The 19,891-nt window shown below is 67.8% G+C and overlaps 7 protein-coding genes and 1 non-coding gene across 8 annotated transcripts; 3 read left to right on the top strand and 5 right to left on the bottom strand.

Moving 5' to 3' along the window:
- The first annotated feature begins 46 nt into the window (after positions 1 to 46).
- On the top strand, positions 47 to 2,475 carry FA09DRAFT_360692 (hypothetical protein). Its single transcript, XM_025745260.1, has 3 exons — positions 47 to 1,250; positions 1,312 to 1,367; positions 1,425 to 2,475. The coding sequence occupies exons 1-3, from the start codon at positions 250 to 252 to the stop codon at positions 2,126 to 2,128; spliced, it is 1,761 nt and encodes a 586-aa protein (XP_025598155.1). The 5' UTR covers positions 47 to 249; the 3' UTR covers positions 2,129 to 2,475.
- Positions 1,986 to 7,820, bottom strand: FA09DRAFT_360691 (hypothetical protein). Its single transcript, XM_025745259.1, has 16 exons — positions 7,398 to 7,820; positions 6,951 to 7,337; positions 6,681 to 6,858; positions 6,246 to 6,627; positions 6,069 to 6,196; positions 5,863 to 6,013; positions 4,810 to 5,806; positions 4,597 to 4,754; positions 4,180 to 4,546; positions 3,968 to 4,125; positions 3,787 to 3,915; positions 3,631 to 3,731; positions 3,092 to 3,578; positions 2,931 to 3,037; positions 2,772 to 2,876; positions 1,986 to 2,713 (listed from the first exon to the last, which is right to left on the bottom strand). The coding sequence occupies exons 1-16, from the start codon at positions 7,582 to 7,584 to the stop codon at positions 2,464 to 2,466; spliced, it is 4,272 nt and encodes a 1,423-aa protein (XP_025598154.1). The 5' UTR covers positions 7,585 to 7,820; the 3' UTR covers positions 1,986 to 2,463.
- Positions 7,821 to 8,774: 954 nt separating this feature from the next.
- On the top strand, positions 8,775 to 9,849 carry FA09DRAFT_338848 (hypothetical protein; the record flags this gene model as incomplete). The annotated part of the gene is made up of 4 exons (XM_025744150.1): positions 8,775 to 8,882; positions 9,198 to 9,281; positions 9,720 to 9,757; positions 9,819 to 9,849. 4 exons carry the CDS (start codon positions 8,775 to 8,777, stop codon positions 9,847 to 9,849), a joined length of 261 nt encoding a protein of 86 aa, XP_025598153.1.
- FA09DRAFT_318834 (hypothetical protein) lies at positions 9,679 to 12,799 on the bottom strand. The gene is made up of 4 exons (XM_025740914.1): positions 12,460 to 12,799; positions 11,885 to 12,210; positions 11,704 to 11,828; positions 9,679 to 11,653 (listed from the first exon to the last, which is right to left on the bottom strand). Exons 1-4 carry the CDS (start codon positions 12,511 to 12,513, stop codon positions 10,038 to 10,040), a joined length of 2,121 nt encoding a protein of 706 aa, XP_025598152.1. The 5' UTR covers positions 12,514 to 12,799; the 3' UTR covers positions 9,679 to 10,037.
- A 741-nt stretch (positions 12,800 to 13,540) lies between these two features.
- FA09DRAFT_29915 (hypothetical protein) lies at positions 13,541 to 14,543 on the bottom strand. The gene has a single exon (XM_025740273.1). The coding sequence runs from the start codon at positions 14,207 to 14,209 to the stop codon at positions 13,670 to 13,672; it is 540 nt and encodes a 179-aa protein (XP_025598151.1). The 5' UTR covers positions 14,210 to 14,543; the 3' UTR covers positions 13,541 to 13,669.
- FA09DRAFT_297558 (putative amino acid transporter) lies at positions 14,498 to 16,286 on the top strand (the record flags this gene model as incomplete). The annotated part of the gene is made up of 9 exons (XM_025740211.1): positions 14,498 to 14,645; positions 14,722 to 14,837; positions 14,899 to 15,250; positions 15,310 to 15,371; positions 15,424 to 15,472; positions 15,530 to 15,676; positions 15,764 to 15,777; positions 15,834 to 15,907; positions 15,962 to 16,286. The coding sequence occupies 9 exons, from the start codon at positions 14,498 to 14,500 to the stop codon at positions 16,284 to 16,286; spliced, it is 1,287 nt and encodes a 428-aa protein (XP_025598150.1).
- Positions 16,287 to 16,877: 591 nt separating this feature from the next.
- Positions 16,878 to 19,373, bottom strand: FA09DRAFT_325536 (aldolase; the record flags this gene model as incomplete). The annotated part of the gene is made up of 6 exons (XM_025741172.1): positions 16,878 to 17,056; positions 17,108 to 17,397; positions 17,452 to 18,602; positions 18,650 to 18,750; positions 18,804 to 19,242; positions 19,296 to 19,373. 6 exons carry the CDS (start codon positions 19,371 to 19,373, stop codon positions 16,878 to 16,880), a joined length of 2,238 nt encoding a protein of 745 aa, XP_025598149.1.
- An 84-nt stretch (positions 19,374 to 19,457) lies between these two features.
- FA09DRAFT_t29 lies at positions 19,458 to 19,553 on the bottom strand. The gene has a single exon. It is a non-coding gene; the product is annotated as a tRNA-Leu (tRNA).
- Positions 19,554 to 19,891: the final 338 nt, after the last annotated feature.

The following is a 19,891-nucleotide window of genomic DNA, read 5'->3' as shown; positions in this document are numbered from 1 at the left end:
CGCGTGGTGCGCGGCGCAGCATGGGCGGCGAAACCTCCACGCGCCCCCCGCTCTCGCTGGCGCGCTGCCCCTGAGCGCTGCGTGGCGGCTGCTCCTCCATCGTCCCCGCCGCCGCAGCCGGCTATTCTCGACGAGAATGCACGGTGAATCGGCCCACCACTCTACAGTAGCATGCAAGCGCGGCTGGACGTCGGCGCAGCAAGCTTGGCGTGACCGTCGAGCGCAGCGGCGCACGTGCCACACCACACCATGGCAACGTCGAGAGCACGTCTGCGAGCTGCTCTAGTCTGCACTGCATGGCTGCCGCTTGCAGCGGGCCGAGATCTGCGCTCCGAGGTCAGAAAACTGCCAGGCAGCCCTTGTGGTGCATCCAGGCGTTCAAGAGGCGCATGCCGATGCGGCGGGATGCGTGGCTGTCCACAGCCGCTGCAGCTGCAGCGCTGTGAGTGCTCACGGTCAGGCGTTCGAGTCCTCAAGATCAGGCGGTACCTGGACGGTGCGGTGGGCCTGCGCCTGCATCGGCAAGCAGCAGAGGTGCAGCTCGATCTCAAAGAACCACAAACGACGACCTCAAGCTCTCCTCTCGCTGACTTTGAGGTGGCTGCATGCTGGTGTGCGGGGCGAGGGAGCAGCAGGCAGGCGTCAAGAGGCGGCGCCGCCGCTGCCAAGCCTGCCCTTTCGAGGCCCATCGCCCAACGCGGCGCTGCTTCGCATCTCGCCCATCGGGGGCCTAGACCGCGCCCTCTGCATGCATCACAACAGCAGCGCAGGAGCAGCGTAAGAAGCAGCTGCAGAAAGAGAGCAGCCGGCAGCGCAGCGACCGCGGCTGCATGCTGCAGCAGCTGCGAGCAAGGGCACGCGTGCAGAGGCCCGATGCTGCAGCGGGCCCGCCCGATTGGGCCTGGACGCTGCTTCCATGCACACATCACAGCACTCCTCTGTTCAGCGCATGCCATGCTGATGCTGCTGCTGCAGCAACACCTCGGCAAGTGCAGCACGCCGATCAGAGCAAGCGACGGTGCAAGCCAGCAGAAGCGCCGCTGCGCTCAATGCCGGACCACGCACGTCTGGCGCATAAGAAGCGGGCGCTCAAGCGGGCGACCGCAGTCGGCCGCACCTCCCTCTCAGCCTCAAGCACGCCTACTCTCCCTCTGGCGCACTCGACTGCACCATGCACCTCTGCTTGATGCTCCTCTGCTGCGTCGCGGCCTGCCTTGCCGTGGCTGCGGGAGCCGAGACGCTGGCTGCGCGTGAGTCGCCGCGTTGCCTGCATCGACGTGCGTTGCCCGTGCTGACCTGACGCTGGCACAGCGAGCAGCACGCTCTCCGTCGTGCCTGGCACTGCATTTGCCGCACCTACGCCGGCAGTGAGTGTGCACATGTGCTCCTGTCGCGTGCTGCGACTCATGGTCCTCCTCTTGCAGCCGCAGCTGGCCGCACGCGCCACGACGACCGTCGCCGGGCGCACATACGTCGTGACGCGCCGCATCACGACGACTCGCCGCGGCACGCGCGCCGCAACGGCCACGATCGACGTCGTCTCGGAGCTGGCGCAGAAGACGGGCCTCAGCAAGGGCGCCGTGGCAGGCATCGGCCTCGGCGCTGTGGCGCTGCTCGTGGCGCTCGGCCTCGCCGCGTGCTGGTGCCGCCGTCGCCGCCGTGCGCGTCGCGCGCCGCTCATGGAACCCATCGACGAGGAGGAGCACGAGGGCGGCGAGAAGAAGAACGAGCAGCCCGAGCCGCTTGCATACACGGCCTCGCTCGACGCCCAGCAGCCTGCAACGGTCCCTGTGGCAGCGCCTGCCGGCGGCGAGCCGGTCGCGTCGCCGTACCCGCCCTCGTCGGCGGCCGCCGCGTTCCCGATGCCCTCGCCGCCCGAGCCTGCATACAGCGCAGCAGGCATCATGCTCAGCTCGTCCGTCTCGGCACCGGTGCTGCAGCGTCACGGCATCTTTTCCACCAGCGCTGCTGCGCTCGGTCCGTCGCCCAGCACGCCGCTGCTGCGCGTCTTTCCCGCGCCGCCGCCGCCGGCTGGCTTCGCCTCAGAGGCCGGCGACCACGCACCTGCTCGCGCCGCAGTCGGCGATGCCCTTGCCGTGCCCGTCTGGCCTCCTCGTGGCAGCACTGATGTCCGTCCGGCCAGCGTTGCCCTCGATGCGCGCTCCGAGTCGCCGACGACGCCCATGCCGAATCCGCACGAGGCGCAGGAGCTCGGCAGCTGCGGCCCGCCGGCCTACGTGCCCGACGACGCTCACCAGACGGCAGCGTGCGAGAAGCACCTGCCTGGCGTGCAGCTCGCTGCGGCGAGCGGCAGCAGCAGCTCTGCAGCCCAGAACCCGTCCGACCACGTTGCCTAAGGGCAGCTCCATCTCGAGCACCCTCGTCCGGCCTTGATCCTCGCTTGTACAATACCTCACCACCAGTCACCCTGATAGGCTCGCTCTTGTCCCCGAATGTGACCCTCTATTCCTGCGCCACCGCCGTGATGCAGCCCGCGAAGCCCGCCTGCTCAAAGTGCACGGCCCTGTCGCCCGACGCATCTGCGCCGTCCGGCTGCGGCAGCGCCACGCTGACGCGCAGAGTCCAGGCGCCGGCCTCCCACATGCCCGGCGCACTGGCCGCGACGTGAGCCTCGAGCTGCACGCGCTCGCGCGGCGCAAGGGAGCCGCGCTGCGTCAGCCGGCCTAGCCAGGGCGCTGGCTGCACCTCGACACTGCTCCGAGATCAGCGTCAGCGCGATGCAGACTGGCCGCGTAAGAGAGCAGACGCACCCGCGGGTCCGCTCATACGGCGTGTTGTCGAGCTGCAGCACGAAGGAGACGCTGCGCACCGTGGAGAGGTTGCGCACGGCGAAGTGCACCGGCAGCCGATAGCGACTGACAGGGTAGGCGTGAGAATGGACTTGCGATGCAGAGGCAGCCGTGACTTACCCGCTGGCGAAGTCGTGCGTTGCACGTTCGGCCGCCGACACGTCGACGACGAGCGGATCCTCCTCGACGTGTAGTCTGCTGTGCAGCAGGGACGTGAGGAGCGCCGCCTGTGCGAGCAATGTCAGCGGAGCACAGGACGACATCGTGCTGCTGCTGCTCACCTTCTCGCGCGCAGACTCCTCGTAGATGATGCGCCCCGCCTCGCCCGCTGCAAGCTGCGGCAGGTGGTCGTGCGCCGGGCCGAGCTGCAGGCCAAAGATGAAGGCTTGGCCACGACGATCGCCGGATACCCAGTGCGCCACGACATCGACGTCGCTCGGCTCCCACAGCGTGAAGACCTGCGTGCGATCGCGTGGTGCCACAGCTGCAAAGTGCCGTGCCAGCGCTGCTTGCCGCCAGACCTTTCGTGCTGCATGAAAGAAGGGCGACACGCTCGAAGACGAGCCGACGGTGCTTTGGTGCACTGCGATGTCTTGCGGCTGGCCGTCGAGCGGCAGACCCTGCAGGAGCAGGCCCAGCTGCTTGGCGGTGAACGACAAGTCGCGAAGCGGAGCGCCAGACGAGGCCTCGACCTGCGCTGCGGATGCTTCTGACAGTGTAAGAGACGCCCCTTGCCGCTGGTAGTACGGCATGGTGCCCAGAGCGCCCCTGATGTGCGGTGTCAGGGATGCTTCACATCCGCGGATGGATGCACACTCACTGCAAGGCTTCGTCTTGCCCTGCGTCTGCGCTCCAGTGCGGGCTGACAAACGAGATTGCCTCGACATGCGTCGAGTCATCGCCGGCCGACAAATTGACCGCCTGCAGGAGTCAGATCAGCAGCAGCCGCACCATTCGCAGAAGGTCGTCTGCGCACCTCGAGATGCAGCAAGTAGCTGAGCTGCTCGCCGCGAGCTGCGCCCGCCTGGACAGCAAGATCGATGACCGGCTCGACGACGAAGCCGTGCGTCAGACGCGCAGTCTGAAGGTCGGTCGCCTCGTCTCCCTGTTGTGCACCGTCAGTCGCAGTGGCAAATGACACCCAGCTCTTAACTCACCCGGAAGACAGCGAGACAGCGCGGCTCGAGGAAGCCCAGAGCTGCGCCTCGCAGCCTCGCCGGCAGCTCGACGGATGCGCCGGCTTGGAGCACGCCGCCCGGCAGCTCGATCCGCAGCGGCTCTGTGTCGCGCAGAGAGTTGGACATCGAGGAGAACTCTGCTTTGGGGCGTCAGTCCCGCGCCTCAGCGACGATCACATGATGCTGCTCACCATGCTCATCGTGCGCGCCCAGCAGCAGCACGTCTGGCTTGTCCGCCAGAACGCGGAGGTCGGCAATCGGCACGCGTCCGACGTTCGTCAGACGCAGCGTCGTGGATGCCTCCTCTCCGAGTCCAAGTCGAGTTGGCGGCTCGAGCAGCTCAAGCGCGAGCTCTGGCCGCGCCTCGCGGATTTCGACCACGAGCGACTGGTCCTCGGCATACATCGCCGTGCTGCTGATGCGCTGCTCTCGCGTCGCGTTTAGCCGTGCTCCCCGCTTGTCGAGCACCTGGCGCAGCGGAACTGCGCCGGCGAGGCGGAAGCTGACGTGCGCGCAGCGCAGCTTTGCGAGCTTTGTGCTCCGAGCTGGAATGGAGAGCTGCTTGGGCTTGAGCGGAGCGCATAGCGTATCTGAGTCGTCACACTCACTATCCGCTCCTCTTCCGCAGAGAGCTCGATGTCAGGGACTGCGTCACTTGCGAGCTCGACAGGCTCGTCGCTCAGATCTGCAAATGCTACGCTGATCTGGGAGACCGTGAGAGGAGTGCCGAGCGGGTTGCGGATGCACAGCTCGACGTGGAAGGTCTCTGCGTCGGCGCAATGCGTCAGAGAGGCCTTTTGGCCACCGACGATGGGGCTTACCATCTACTGCTGCAACATTTGCGGTCGGTCGCGCCAGCGATGCTGGCCTGCCGCTCTCAGAAGCAAAGGCGCGGTCCAAGTAGGCAGTCTCGAGCGCAGCCCAAGCCGGATCGTCGGCGAGCGCGCCGCTGTTGCTGGACGCCCGCACGTGCGATGCTGCCACGTCAAACAGCGGGTGCGGAAGTGCCAAAGAGAGCTCGTCGCCGCTCGCCTTCTCTGCTTGCTCGGTGTACTTGTACGCGGTCAGGAGCTCCTCGAGGTGCATCGCGTGACGGGCGGCCCGCGCTGCGCGCTCCTCGTCGCTCGCATCTGTTGGCAGGCGGCTGGGACGCAGCAGGCGCAGGAAGTGCGCCACCGCGCCGCTCGCGTCTCCATCGGCGTAGGCTTGCCGACCGAGCTCATACTCGAGATGATCCTCGATCCGCTGCCAGCCGAGCTCGTCGTCGCGAGGCCCGCGCTCGCGGGCGATGCGTGCCGGGTCTGTCTCCGGCCGGTCTTCGTCTTCCTCTGCGCCAACAGCCTGCGGCTGCGGCGATGCAAGTGCGCCACGAGCGCCGATGGACCGCTCGGCGTACGCGTCAGCGGCGCGCCGGAAGCACCGCAGCGACAGCTCCTTTTGTCCGCAGTCGCGGTATCGGTGAGCAGCGAGGACGAGGTGGGCAGCGTGCTTGCGCAAGCTGGGCCGGCCGGGCTGCCGCAAGTCTGCAAGCGCCGCTTGCTCGAGCAGCACGGCGCCAGCAACTTCGATGTCGTTCTCGCCCGAGCCTGCCTCTGCCGCCCGGGCGAGTGCGCCCGGCGCAGAGCGGTAGAAGTTGAGCGCGCGGTACGCCTCGTAGTAGAGCAGCGTGGCGCGCAGGCCGTCCAGCTGCACTTGACTGCCCAGCGTCCGCGGTGCGGCCATGTAGCTTGCGCACGCGGAGGCGAGATAACTGTCAACGTCGATGGGTGCAGACTTGGTCACCAGCATCATCATGAGGTGCGCGAGGCCAAACATCTCCTGTGATGACACGGGTGTGAGCAATCAAGTTGCAGCGTCGAGGACGACAGACTCACAGTAGCGCCGGCCACGTACTTGACCGCCTTCTCCTGCGCGTAGTCCTTGCGCAGGATGTCGTACATGGCGGCAGCAAGCTTGTAGTCGCGCGTCATGAAGGCGAAGTCGGCGAGACGGCGCGTCTGAGCCTCGATCGCAGTGTGCGGGAAGCTGGGTTTGGGAACAGTGAGCTGCGTGACAGGCGACGCTACAACTGGATACGCACAAGCCAAGAGTAGAGAAAGAGGGCGCAGCAGTGCCGTTCGAGCCACGCAGACTGCTGCCGCTCGAGCCAAACAGCTTGCGTCCTGCGCCAAAGAGGCGGCCAGTCAGGCCTCGCCGCGACGCCGCAAGCTGTGCTGGATGAGCAATGGCCAGGCTGTCGCCACGTGTGTCGACTCACAGTTTCGTTCCATTGCGTCGTACACCGCTCAAGGAAGGGCACGAGGCTCTGCGCTGCAAACTCTCGCACGAACATCTGCAGCCGCTTCACATCGGTGTCGTTAAAGAGGAGAGCAAAGTCGGACGCGGCCGGCTCCTCTTCCGCCTCGGCCGCAGCGCCGGCAGAAGGGCCATCATCTTCCGGCTCCTTTGGCGGCACGGGCGGCGGCGCCGCGTCGCCTGGAGGCCGTGGTGGTGGCGACCGCGGAGGATGCCGCAGCGCAGTGCGCCAGAGCGCCGAGATGCCCGACTCGTGCGGCTCTGCGCTTGAGGCTGAATTGAGCGGCAGCAGACACGCGTGCACGCCATACGTCTTCTTGACATTCTCCAGGATCGCGAACGAGCTAGAGCGGCAGTCAGCAACGACGCTCTTGCCCAAACGCCTCGGCGTACCCACTCGGAGAGATCTGGCCCAGACGAGGCGACGTCGTGCACGAGCACGTAGTAGCGCAGCACGTTGGGGTCTACGAAGGCGCGATCGGCAAATGCACGAGCGACGGTGGGCGACGAGGCCTCGAAGAGGTTGGCAAAGGCGTTCATGGGGTCTGGCGAGGCCGAAGATACGACCAGCATGACTGTTCAAGAGGCATCAGGCGGAGCTGATGCAGCACACCTTCGCCGCCGCGCTTTGCCCCCTTTCGGCTCCTCAGCCTCGCGCTGCACTCACCACCGACAGGCCAGCCAAACGACTCGTGAGGCTCCACTCTCCGCTTCGCAAGCACCGCATCGCGCATCGCCGCAAACCACGGCGTCGTCTCTGCGTCGACAGCGGCGCTCTCGCGAGCAGCCTCGCGGACCACAGGTCCAAGCGCATCGAGCAGCACCTCTGCCCGAGCGTCGCGCGCACTGACGCTGGCGGCCGAGGCGGCGCGTGAGGCTGCCGGCCGCGTCGGAGCGGCAGGCGTCGGTGGAGGCGAGCTGCTGGATACAGATGCCGCAGCTGCGGCTGGTGCTGGCCGCGAGGACCGCGGCGGCGCAAAGGAGGCGAGCGTGTCGAAGGCCAGCGGGAATGAGGGCGCCGGGCGCGTCACGAGCTCGGTCGTGCGGACTGCCACTGCGGCGACGTGCTGCGCTGAGCATCTAGAGAAGACTGCAAGGAGTCACATCGACTCACAGCCCCGTATGCTGCTCTCGAACGGCCGCAGCAGCGCGGCAAAGTCGGGCAGGCCGTTGGGCGCCAGCAGCGCGGCGTCGACGTCGGGCGATGCCAGCACGGCGAGGCGCGGCGCCAGCGCGGCGTGCACGACGTGCTGCGCCGCATCGCTTGATGAGGCAAATGCGCCTGCCGATGGCACGGCCATCGTGGGCGGCAAGGCGGAGCGCAGCGCGGCAGAAGGCGCGGTGCCGTACCACGCGGGCTCGAGAGCACCGGCGAGACCAGCTGCTGCCGCGGGGCCAGGGAGGCAGCCACGCGCACAAGCGGCGGGCGGCAAGAGACCGGCGCAGAGATGCTCGAGTGCGAGCGCCGGATGCGTGGAGTGAGAGGCTGTAGACGTGTGCTGAGGGAGCAGGTGGGTGTCGGGAGGCGGGCGTTGCGGTCTCTCGCTGCGCACGGACAGCATGGCGAGATGCACACCTCGGCGCGCCTTCGCGCGTTGCTCCCACGCTGCCGAACGTGAGTGACCCCTCCGCGACGTCCAGCTCTCTTCGCGCTGTCTACTTTCACCGATGGCTACGGCAGCTCCGGCAGTATAGATGCGGAGAGCATGGTGGCAGAAGAAGCTCAGCGCTTTGCACGGAGTGTACAATTTCGCCACGACTGCCGCCCGCGTGCCTTGCTCACTCATCGTCGGCAAGCACGCCCTACACGTCCACGCGCTCGTCGTGATGGCGCAAAGAGCTTAATATGTGATCGTTGGCTCGAGCGGACGAGCATCGGTATTGCAGCCGGATGCAGAGGAGGGAAAGCTCGGCCGTGCTCGCCGTTGAGGCAAGGCAAAGGGCACGCGCGCCGATGCGGACGCCGTGAGCAAGCGGAGCAGCACGCCCGTTGCTGCGCGAGCCTCCGCACGGCGCCATCTCGGGCAGGCTGCGGCGGTGACGTGCTCCGCACTTCCTCTGAACAACTTCACACTGTCCAGTCCGGCTGTTCCTGTCTGGACGCACATGCTGTGTTTCTGTGCTGGGGCATGCCAAGGTGGAGCGCCGCGTACTGCCGGCTCGCTGCGACCTGTCCGCCTCGATGCCGCGCAAGACCTCCAACTCGCAGCTCGCACCGCCGCAAGCTGACCAATGTGACAGCCCGAGCATGTGTGCAGTTTCACGCCTAACGGGCGCTTCATAAGGGAGCCGCTCGAGGTTCTCGGCGCTGCACATGCGAGCCAGCCTCCGCGTGATGTCTGCCAGCGCAAGTTGCGCGGACGCGCCGCCTCATCGCCGGAGTCGTGCCCGCGCGCCGCCGGCACGGACGGCGGCCCAGCGCCCACGCCCGCATCTCCCGCCTCTCTCCACCACTCCACACCGCTCTTCCCAGCCCGCACTCTCGCCCAGCATGCCCGTTCCCTGGGAAGCCTTCATCCCCATGGGCCTCGTCGTCGTCATGTTCGGCGTCACCGGCACCGGCTTCAACCTCGCCAAGCGCATGACCAACGACGGCAAGGTGCGTGCGCCGCGGGGCTGCAAGGGCCAGCGCGCCGGCAGTGTCGGCTCGCGAGGGCGTGGCTGGGCCAGCTACGCCGGAGCGCCCGGCAGGCGCATAGCTGGTGGGGCAGCGCAGCTGGCTGGACGAGCATGCCGGCCGCAGCCCTGACAGGCGCAGCTGTGTCTGCTGCAGGCCGTCTCGCTCTCGGCGCCGACCGCAGGCGTGTCGCAAGGGCGAGCAGGCAGGCGAGCCTGGCCATTCGCGAGCAGCGCGCCATCTGCCAACCGCATGCTGACACTGCCCTGCTGCGTGCGCCCTGTTGCCGCCCCACAGCCGCAGCGCCACTCCGTCGACGACTGGGACGACATGATGATGCGCCGCGACCAGCGCCTCACGGGCAGCTTGCGAGGGCAGGCGGTGAGTGGAGCGAGCTGGAGAAGAGCCTCGGGGAGCTGCAGAGAGGGTCGTACGCGGGAGATGGCTTCTGGCGTGCGATGCAGCATGCTCGTGTGCAGCGAGCTGCTCCCGTGAGGCCCTGCAAGAAGTCGCTCGCGAGCAGTCGGCGAGGACGGACCCCTTCATCCTTTGCCCCGCAGCGTCGACCGCTGCGTGTAGCTCGCGCGAGGCACATGGACACGCTTGCATGGCTGCAGCTTGTCTTCGCCTTGCTGCGATGTGGCAGTCTCAATGTCGCGCACCCACTGCTGGAACGCGCGAGCCTCGTGGCAGCGAGCTGGGGTCATGCCGCGCTGGGCGCAACGCGCAAGCCAGATCGAGAGATGGCGATGCGTGGGCCATGGGCTGCAGCGCCTCTGCCGTTCTGATCAGCCGCTGATCACCGCATGTGTCCGCCAGACGGATCCGATAGCCAAGCCCGAGTTCGCGACATCAAGGTGAGTGTGCCTTCACTGCCGTGGCCTGCGCCTGTAGCTGACGCTGCTGTCGCTCTGCCAGCGTGTGGAACACCGAGAAGCACAACATCTGATGCTGTTGCTGTGCGGCAGTGCACATGCCGACAATGCAGCCCCGTTCGTTTCACACGCGTGCAGCGACAGTCCGCATGTCGTGGCATCGCAGACAGGAGCTCTAGGTTACAGTGGGGATACACGGCAGGGCGCTCCTCCGAGGTGGGGAAATGGCGCGGCGAGAGGGCTGGCACTGCCGGCAGGGGGCTCAGCGCGCACGATGCTGTTGCTGCTGATGCTGCGACGAGTAGGCCTGCTGCTGCTGGTCGTAGAGCTGCTGCTGCTGGTCGTAGTGCTGCTGCTGGGCGTCCCAGTCGCCCTGCTGCGCCGCATAGCCCTCGTGCCGGGCGCGCGGCTCGTGAGCAGCGTACTGCTGGTCGTACTGCTGCTGCTGCTGCTGCTGCTCGTGGCCACGCTGCTGCTCCTCGTACGCGGCCCACTGCGCCGCCTGCGCTGCATCGTAGCCGTGCGTCTCGTGCCCGCCTTGCTGCTGCAGCTGCTGCTGCTGCTGCCACTCGTCCCACGCCTGCGCGTCGTAGGCGCCCTGCGCCTCGTGCTGCGCGTGCTGCCCTCGTGGCCGCTCGTCCCACGCATACGCATCGTGGCCGCTGCCCGCAGCGCCAACGTGCTGCGCATACGCCTCGCCCTCGTGTGCGGCGTAGCCGCCCTGCTGCTCGTACTGCTCCCATGCAGCGGATTGCGATGCTGCACCGTGCGGCGTCGAGGTGCCCGAGTAGCCGTCGCGCGCGTACATGTCGACCACGTCTGCGGCGCCATAGCTCGGCGCCGGGCTGACGCCGCGCCCATCGTACGGCGCAAACGCACTGAGGTCCGCCGGCGGTGCCTCGGTTGCGCTGGCGTACGGCGTCGGCGGCGGGTACTCGAGGCCGTCGGCGCCCGCACCATGCGCCGGCGGCGGGTAGTCGACGCCAGCATCGGCGTATGCGTGGCCAGCGCGGTCGTAGCGCTGCTGGTACGCGCCGGGCGCATTAGCCGGTGCCAGTGGCGAACGATCGCTGTGTCCGGCACCGCGGCCGCGCATGACCTGTGCCGCGAACGCCGGCGACGTGCCGATGGGCCCGAGCTGCGTCAGGAGGTCGTGCGACGGACTGCCGGTGCGCTGCGGCTGGCCCTGGGCGCCGCGCACGTGCAGCGGATAGGCGTCGGGCGAGTTGGGCAGGCTCGACGACTGGAAGCCATGTCCTGAGCTGCTGGGCGCCACGCCGCCGGCGCCCGGCTGGCCGGCGTTGAGCATGAGGTGCGCCGTGGAGCCGGCCTCGCCCTGGTCGTACATGCCGCCCTTCTCGCCAAAGCCCGTCGAGGCAATGCTGCCCTCGCGGCCGTGCGGCGCGGCGCCCTTCATCTTCGGCGACTCGTCGAAGAGATCGACGTCGACCTTGGGCAGTGTCGGGTGCTGCATGGCCTGCCGCACAATTTCGCCCTTCTTGTTCTTCAGGTGCGAGAAGTCGCCGGCCGCCTCGGCGCGCGCAATGGCGGCATGCTTGGCCAGGCGCTGCTTCTTCTTCTTCTGCACGAGCTCGGCGATGCGCTTGTCGATCTTGTGGCAGCAGTACTCCTTCAGGTTGCCCTTGATGTAGCAGATGAGCGGCAGATACATGACGGCCGCAATGATGAGCAGCAGCGCCGAGAGCACAAACATCGTCACCGTGAAGAGCATGGTGAGCAGCAGCACGAGCGTCCACACGTTGTTGTCGTAGTACTCGGAGATGTCCGTCGACCACTTGACGCGCTCGCCGAGGGCGTACAGCGTGAGGATGTTGATCACCTGGCGCGGGCCGTCGGCGACGAGCAGGCGCTTCCAGCCTGACAGTGGGTCAGCAGTGCAGCGGATGGGCGGACGTCGGCTCGCTCACCCTTGAAGGTAAAGAAGATGAAAAAGGCAAACTCGTCCTTCTTCTTCTTGGAGTTGTTGATCTGGCAGAAGAAGCAGAAGTGCTCGTACGAGCGCAGCGAGTAGTAGTCGTTGGCCATGATGTTGCTGCGCGCAAGCCGCCTTAGCCGTGCGCTGCAGCGATCGGCCACTCGGCCACTCACGTGTAGGCATAGCTGATGTCGCGGCTGCGGATGATGGCGCGCGCCTTGTGCGCCTCGTACGCCAGCAGCAGGAAGCCAAAGATGATGCAGCCGCAGAAGACCCACTTGCCGTAGATGAGCGGCACCTTGACGCTGCCGTCGCTCGAGTCCTGCACGCTCTGGTAGATAGAGCCGCTGAAGTGGTTCAGCGCCAGCAGCGTCACGGCCGTGTAGATGTCGGCCATGTACACGGCAATCGACTTGACGACGAGCACGAAGAGCAGCCCGTAGCGCAGGCGCGTCAGCGCGCCGTTCGTCCAGTAGTCGCGCACATCGATGAAGTCGAACTGCGCGCGGGGTCAGCGAGTGAGAGGAGAGCAGAGAGAGGTGTGAGCCCGCTGCTGTGGCCCAGCGTGTGCTGGCAGTGTCCCGGCAACTCGCGGCACAGCAGTAGTTGCCCTCCGCGACTGCGAGTGCTATGCACACCCAGGTCTTGTTCTTGCGAGCAGGGCCGCTGGAGAGCCAGTCGGACACCGGAACACTGCACCGCCCCCCTTCCAGCTGCGCTCTGCGTGTCCATGTGCTCTCCGACGCACCTTGTGGTCCGGCACCTCCTCGCGCTTCCAGTCGGCCGTGCCGCAGCAGCCCATGGCTGCGTGGCGCAGGCGGAGCGAGGCAGGAACAAGGGCCGAGAGAGCAGTGCACACTTCAGGCGCAATACAGTGCGGTGCAGCTGTGCAGACAAGGCGACAGAGAGTGTCGACCGCGGAGCAGTGGAAGCGTGCGTGCGTGCGCCTGCGCAGCGATGATGGAGTGCGCCTTCTCGAAGCGGCGCCGGGTACGGAGAAAGAGTGCAAAGGAGCGATGAGAAGCGAGCGTGAGTGGAGAGTCGTGAGGCGCGGAGCGGAGTGGGAGCAGGTGGTGCGTTGGAGTGTTGGCTGGAGGAGGGAGAGGGTGATGATGGGCAAGACGCTCGCGCCCGCCGCGCTGGGCTGATGTGCGGCGCGCCAGCCGTTGCCGCTCTCACGCCACGCACCACAAGACGCGCGCGCGCGCCTGGCGGACCCCGCCCTGGCCTGCTTGACGCAACTGCAGAGTGACTGCACTGAACAGACGTGGAGCGGCCTCTATGTCCTCTCTGCGGCGCCCTCGCGAACGTCTGTGCAGCAGATGGCAAGGCGGTGGCAGGCGGCGCCAAGCCTGGCCTGCACCTTGAGGCGCGCGACGGCGGGTGTTGGCGCCGGCGAGTTGTTGTCACGTGACGCCGCCGGTCCGGACCACCAGGGCTGACAGCGCCGCTCGCGCGCACTCGCGCGGCAGAGCATGCCGTCCGCAGCCTCTGCGCTGCCTCCAAGGCGCAGAGCGGCGTCGTCCGACGAGCCTTATCGCTTTGCAGCTCCGGATGTGGGGAAGCACGACGTCCCACGCCAGCGCTCAGCTGCGACCGCGCGGTGTGCGCTGCGACTTGCGGTGCGACGGCGAGCGAGGCGCGCGAGAGGCGCGCGAAAGAGAGCGCGCCGAGATGACGCAGGCGCATGATCGCGCGCGCGAGGACGCCGAGCGGCACGCGAGCCGTTCCGCGAGCCGCCGGCCGCTGCGCCGTCCTCGCCGCGGCGCCGGCGGCAGCGGTGCCGTGCCGCTCGGTGCCGCCTCTGCAGCGGCGCCCTTTCGCGTTTGTGGTCTTCCGTCGTGCGTGCCTCGGCTGCTCTCTCGCGTCGTCCCTCAGCTCGGCGAGAGGGGCCAACGCGGCACTTCGTCGGGGCCAAAGAGCCGCCGCGTGCGTCACCAAGGGCCCCAAAGGGCACCTCAGCACCAGCACCAGCACCAGGGAGCACGCGGTGTCTCTCGGCCTGCGCCGCTGTCCCTCCGGCCCGATGCTCTGCCATCGCTCATGCTGCACGCTGCCGCCTCTGCAGCTGACGCTGCACCTGGGTGCTGCTGCACCTCAGCAGTTGCGCCGAGCCCGGCATCCTGCACGGCGCTGAGCGGGTCATCGTCAGCAGCAGGCGAGCGGCCAGCGTCCGACGTGCAGAGACGGCGGGAGGGGTGCAGCCGCCAGCGCGAGCCGAAGAGACGGCTGCGGGTGCCTTTGCGGCGCAGCGTCACTGCGGCAAAATAGCGCGCCTTGTCTCGCGTCTCGCACTCGGGCCGCGGACCGTGCCCCGAGCCCTCGACGAGCATGCACAGGCGACAGCGGAGGCCAGCGGCTGGCAGCGGGAACGGCGAGAGGGAGGAGCCGAGCCCATCTGCCGGGCTGGGCTGCTGAGATGCACAGAGCCGCAGCGCTGCACGAGGCACAGCAGCGACGCCGTCCTCTGCCCGGCGCCCACCGGCACACGACCTCATCCATCAGCCCCATCGGGCCCTGCCTTTCATCCACCACCTTCCCCGCACCGCAGATGTCGCACGTCGCCCCCACCGCCGGTGCGCCGCGCACCAGTCTCGGCAGCAGCACCAGCGCCCACACGGCCGCCGCCGCGCCGGGCGACAAGGGCGTCGGCGCCGACGGCAAGCCGCTGGGCGATGCGGGCGTCAAGGAGAAGCTGGGCCTCGCGGCGCACGACGACGTCGAGGACCTGGATGACTACCGGCGCAAGGAGCTCGAGGGGCAGAAGCAGGTGCGGCGCATATAGCATGAGGGCATTGCGGGTGGAGGGCTCACACCAGTCACTGCAGTTCTCGCGCCTCAGCTGGCAGCGCCTCACGATCTGCCTGCTCGTCGAGGCCGTGGCGCTGGGTGCGCTCTCGCAGCCGGCCACCTTCTCGACGCTGGGCATGGTCCGTGAGTGTCGGCACCTGAGGCGCAGCACTGGGCGCACACGGCGCGCTGAACCTCCCTCCCGCGCGCGCTCTTGCAGCCGGCATCATCCTCACCGTCGGCATCGGCATGCTTGCCACGCAGGCGTCGCTCTATCTCGGCGAGGTGTGCATCCGCTTCCCGGGCACAGACCACTACGACAAGGTGGCCGAGCTGGTGCGTTGCTCCTCTCTCTCTCTGCGTGCCAGCGTTGCGCCTGGCGCTGACGGCTCCGCAGCTCGGCGGCCGCATCGCGCGCGAGATCTGCGCCGTGTGCTTCGTGCTGCAGCTGCTCCTTGTCGTCGGCTCGCACGTGCTGACGGGCACGGAGCTGCTCAACGCCCTCTCCGACAACGCCGTGTGCAGCGTGGCGTTCGGCGTCGTCTCGGCAGTCATCCTCTACCTGCTGGCGATCCCGCCGTCGTTCCACGACATTGCCTGGCTCGGCTACATCGACTTTGCAAGCATCATCGGCGCCATCATCGTCACGGGCGTCGGCGTCGGCAAGGAGGCGCGTGCGGCGCCGGGAGGCCTCGGCGGCGTGCAGTGGCGCCTCTGGCCGCGCCCCGAGACGACGTTCTACGAGGCCAGTGCGTGTGCGACGGCGGCTGTCGCGACCCGCACCGTGCTGACGTCGACGCCGCCGCAGTGCTGAGTGTGACGAACATCATCTTCGCCTACTCCTTTGCTGTGGCCCTCCCCTCCTTTATGGTGCGCAGGGAGTGCGCAGAGCGGCAGGCGCACGCTGACCACCATCGCGCAGGGCGAGCTGGCCAAGCCGCACGACTACAAGAAGGCGCTCATCAGCCTGGGTGCGTCGTGCTGAGATGTCTCCTCCGCTGCTATGCGCCGCTGACCAAGCCATGCAGGCGCCATTGAGATCGTCATCTACACCGTCACGGGCGCCGCGATCTACGCGCTCAGCGGCGATGCCGTGCAGTCGCCGGCGCTGCTTGGCGCTGGCTCGCTGCAGAAGGCCGCTTGGGGCGTAGCTATCCCTGTGGTCTACATCTCAGGTCAGCCCCGGCGTGGTCAATGCGGTCGATGCTGGCTTCACTGACACCGAATGCTGCTGCATGCCATCCCCGTGATCCACAAATCAGGTTCCATCAACACGGTGGGTGCGCGCCGAGCCGCCGCTCGAGAGACAGTCCGCTGACCCGCGTGCTTCAGTCCGTCGCTGCGCGCTATGCGCACCAGCGGGCGTTCAAGGGCACGCTGCACGCCGTGTTCAAGACGTCGCGCAGGTGCGACTCTGTTCCTTGCTTCTGGCCGTGCCCTTTGCTGACGCTGCGCCCCAGCTGGATCGCCTGGCTGCTGATCCTGCTCGCCATGACCGCCTTTGCCTTCGTCATTGCCGAGGTGATCCCCTTCTTCAGCGCGCTGCTCGGCATCACCTCGTCGCTCTTCGTGAGCTTCTTCAGCTTCACGCTACCCGGCTGCTGCTGGTTCCTGCTGCGCAAGCGCGACGGCGGCAGCATGCTCCGTGGCACCAACGCCGTGCACCTCGTCGTTGCCGTGTCGATCATCGTGATCGGCCTCTTTACGCTCGGCGCCGGCACGTACGCGGCCGTGGAGAGCATTCGCGAGGAGTGTGAGTGCGCCTCGCTAGCGCCAGTGGACTGATGCTGACCGCTGCTGCGTCTTTGCCATGTTGCGTTTTCAGACCGAGTGAGCATGGCTGGGTCTCGCTGCACCCACGTCTCAGTGCTGACCTCGACTTCCTCCAGACCGGCTCGGTGGGCGGCGTGTTCAGCTGCCAACGCAGCGGCTAGCCGGAGACCCGGACGCCCTGCTGCATGTAATCTTTCCCTGCGCATCTAGAATCGGACGGCCCCTTAGACAGCATACCACGTGTGTGACAGGGCTCTCAGGTCCCAGCGGGAGTCTGTGGAGCAGGGTGCCCATGCCGAGGCGGCGTCCGTAGGCGCGCCAGAAGCCTGCGCGGCTGCTCAGTGCGTGGCAGAGCACGTCTCACATGTCCGTGCGGCGCTGCTGTGACCGTCGCAGCGATCAAGACAGGCTGCTTGCCTGTCCACTATCCTCTGAGGCGGAGCCGGAGGGTGGCGGAGCGACGGCGGGCGCGTACACGGCCTCGGTAGCGGCGCGCGGACAAGGCTGAGAGACACCGCTCTTGCATGCTGTGCAGCCTCCGCATGCAACGCCTCCTTGCGTCACACCGCCGGCTGAAACCGTGCACACAGGACGCACCACATTCTATTGCAGGTGCGCTGGCCGCAGCGGCGGCGCCCGTCGGCCCGTGAAGAGGAAGAAGCGCTCACGGGCGCCCTGCTCGGCCAGCTCGCGTGCGGAGACGGTCGTCCAGACATGCTCGGCGGTGTGCTGGGCAGCATCGAGCAGCTCTGCGGCCTGCGTACGGTACTCCACCACAACGCCTGCGTATGTTGTCAGCAGAGATGGACGCGTAGCTCGGCGGAAGCACTCACCTCCGTACGGCGACGTCAGCAGCTCCTCGCACCACGCAGCATCCAGCGATGCCGCCGAGTCGTCCAGCACGCTCACCACCACGGTGGCGCCGCCCTCGGCCGCGCGCTGGCCCGGCTGCAGCACCTCGACGGTGCGCATGCCCGCCTCGGTGAGCGCAAAGCGCGCCGCACGCACGCCGATGGCGCCGGGCTGCGTCGCGATGATGACGGCGCGCAGGCCGGACTGCAGCGCCGTGTAGGGCGACATGCGGCGCCGGATGAGCGTGCAGAGCGCCGTCGTGCCGACGTGGCTGGTGAGAGCAGATCAGTGAAAGCAGGCAGAGCTGCGACTCGAGGCAACTCACGCGCCAACCCACTCGAGCGCCTCGCCACGCGCGACGGCGTGCACCGTGTCGACGGCGTCGATGGCCGCTGCCTCTCTGCTGCGCCGCGACAGCGGCACGGGATTCTTGAGGGCATGCGGGATGCACAGGCCGTGGCCGAGCGGCTCCGAGTGCCGCAGCGTAGCCTGCTGCAGCTCCTCGACTGTCAGGAACGCCTCGTCGGGCAGCACGTGGAAGTGGTGCGGCAGGCCGAGCTCCTCGGCCCACGCCACAAAGGGCGCAAGCGCACCGACGTAGAAGTGGCGCACCTTGAGCAGGCCCGAGAGGTGCAATGCCTGCTGCGTCTCCCTGAACGTCATGCTCGGGCTGCCGACGGTGCCGCGGCGCGTCAGCTCCTTGGCCAGCGGATGCGTGACGCTGGCGAGGAGCGGGTTGAGGAAGCGCGAGATGCGGCCGCGCTCGCCCATGTTGTATGCTGCGAGCGGCGTGGCGCTCTCGCGCTCGCGCGCCGCGGCAAAAATGCGCAGCGCAAAGTTGTCGGCCACCTCGCCGGCCGTGCCGACCATCTTGACAATGTCGGCGCCCGCGGCGACGGCGCGCGAGTAGTGGGCGTACGCCTGCTCGCCATCCCAGGCGAAGCCGCCGGCGTGTGGCGCGCGCGTGTCGCGCCACGAGACAATGACGTTGGCGCCGCGCTCCTTGGCGTCTTTGATCAGCACCTGGCTGGAGGCCGACTCGAGGCCCTGCTCGACGTCGACGTACTCGGCACCCAGCTTGAGGGCGTGGTGCATCGTCGCAAACAGCGCCTTTGCGGGCGCATCGGCAGGAAAGGGATACTTGCCGCCCTGCTCGGGCGTGCGCAGCGTAAAGACGACGGGCACGTCGGGCAGGTGCCGCCGCAGCAGCGCCATCTGCTCGGAGATGTAACTCAGACTCGGGTTCTCGTACGCCTCGGGCGCCGAGCTCGAGGCGCGCACGGGATCCGGGTCGAAGAGCAGATCGGCACGCAGCTCGACGGCACTTGCGCCGACGGCGAGCGTGGGCAGGATGTCGACGTGCGGCCGGAGATCAGGAAAGGGCAGCGTGACGAGGTAGGAGCGCTGGTCCTGGTTTAGCGGCTGGTGGGCCGGTTGTGCACTCCGGTCGACGAGCAGCCGCCGCAAGAAGAGCACCTGCGACTTGTCAGCTGCGGCGGGCCTGGGCTCCACGGCGCACGCACGAAGTCACGCTCGACCTCCTCGAAGCTGCGGCGCGAGGCGCGCGACGACTCGGGCGTCGTCGTGTCGAAGGGCAGCGACATGTTGACGAACTCGTGCGAGGCTGGCGGAGTGTCAGCTGCTGCCGCAACGGGCGCCACCACGTTCCACACGCACAGCAGTCGCGGAACCACGGGCGGCGCCGCTTCCACACGTCGGGCGCCAGGCCGTTGGTCCACTTGGGCGCGCTGCGCGTGCCCGCCCGCTCGCCCTCGCTGAGCACAATGTCCATCTCGCGAAAGACGTGCACGACGGCATTGCTGCCGCGCCGGAACGTGCCGGCCTCGCCCTGCCAGAAGGCGCGCAGCAGCGTGCGGTTCGCCTCCTCCTCGACGACGCCGCCGCCGAGACTGATCACCTGTGGCCGGCCGTCGCGGGCCTCGGGCGGCGGGCATGTGCCGATCAGCTCCTTCAGCAGCTCCGTCTCGGCGGCACGGAACGCCGGCCAGCCGTGCGCCGCGACGAACTTGGCGGGCGTCGTGTGTCGCGCAGCGAAGAGCTCGTCGGCGTCGACAAAGTCGGCGCCCATGTGCTCGGCCGCGATGGCGCCGAGCGTCTGTGGAGCAGCATGAGCATGACCTCGGACTGCTGAGCACCTGAGCCACGAACCGTCTTGCCGGCGCCGCGCATCCCGATCAGCAAAAGCGACGGCCGCGCCGCGGCGGCCGGCTCGGCGTGTGCGGCCATGACTTGCTGGATGTGGTGGGAGAGAAGCTGCCCGGCGAGTGCCGGCGTTGCAGGCCAAGCCGTCAGGGCCGCGCAAAAGTGGTGTGCCTTCTGTGGGGTTCGAACCCACGATGCATTTCTGCAAAAGTGCATGAGCGTCTATGCTTAAAACTTCCGCCGTAACCACTTGGCTAAGAAGGCAAATTAATTAAAGAGTCGGAGTCCCGAAAAACTGTGCGTATATAAACCCTACGCGATGAGAATCTGCTCCTCGCTCCCGATCAGGAGCCCGGGCCCGCTCGGGTCCGCTAGCACGGAGCGGCCCGCGCGGCGCGCCTCTTGCCTCTCCAACCCCACACCCTCCTCTCACTTCTTGCCATGCTCGGCCGTCTCATGCACTACGGCATCGACGCCGTGCTCTTCTCGACGCTGCTGGCGGGCGTGAAGCGGCACAGCGGGTATCAGTGAGTGGTGCGCTGTGTGCGCAGCAGCGGCTTGCCCTGCCTCTGACGCCCCCCCCCCCCCCCCCCCCCCCCCCC

Source organism: Tilletiopsis washingtonensis (genome assembly GCF_003144115.1).
Source record: "Tilletiopsis washingtonensis strain MCA 4186 unplaced genomic scaffold FA09scaffold_11, whole genome shotgun sequence".
Classification (NCBI taxonomy): Eukaryota; Fungi; Basidiomycota; class Exobasidiomycetes; order Entylomatales; genus Tilletiopsis; species Tilletiopsis washingtonensis.
The sequence above is the reverse complement of the archived record's forward strand: the minus strand, read 5'-3'. Positions and strand labels throughout refer to the sequence as shown.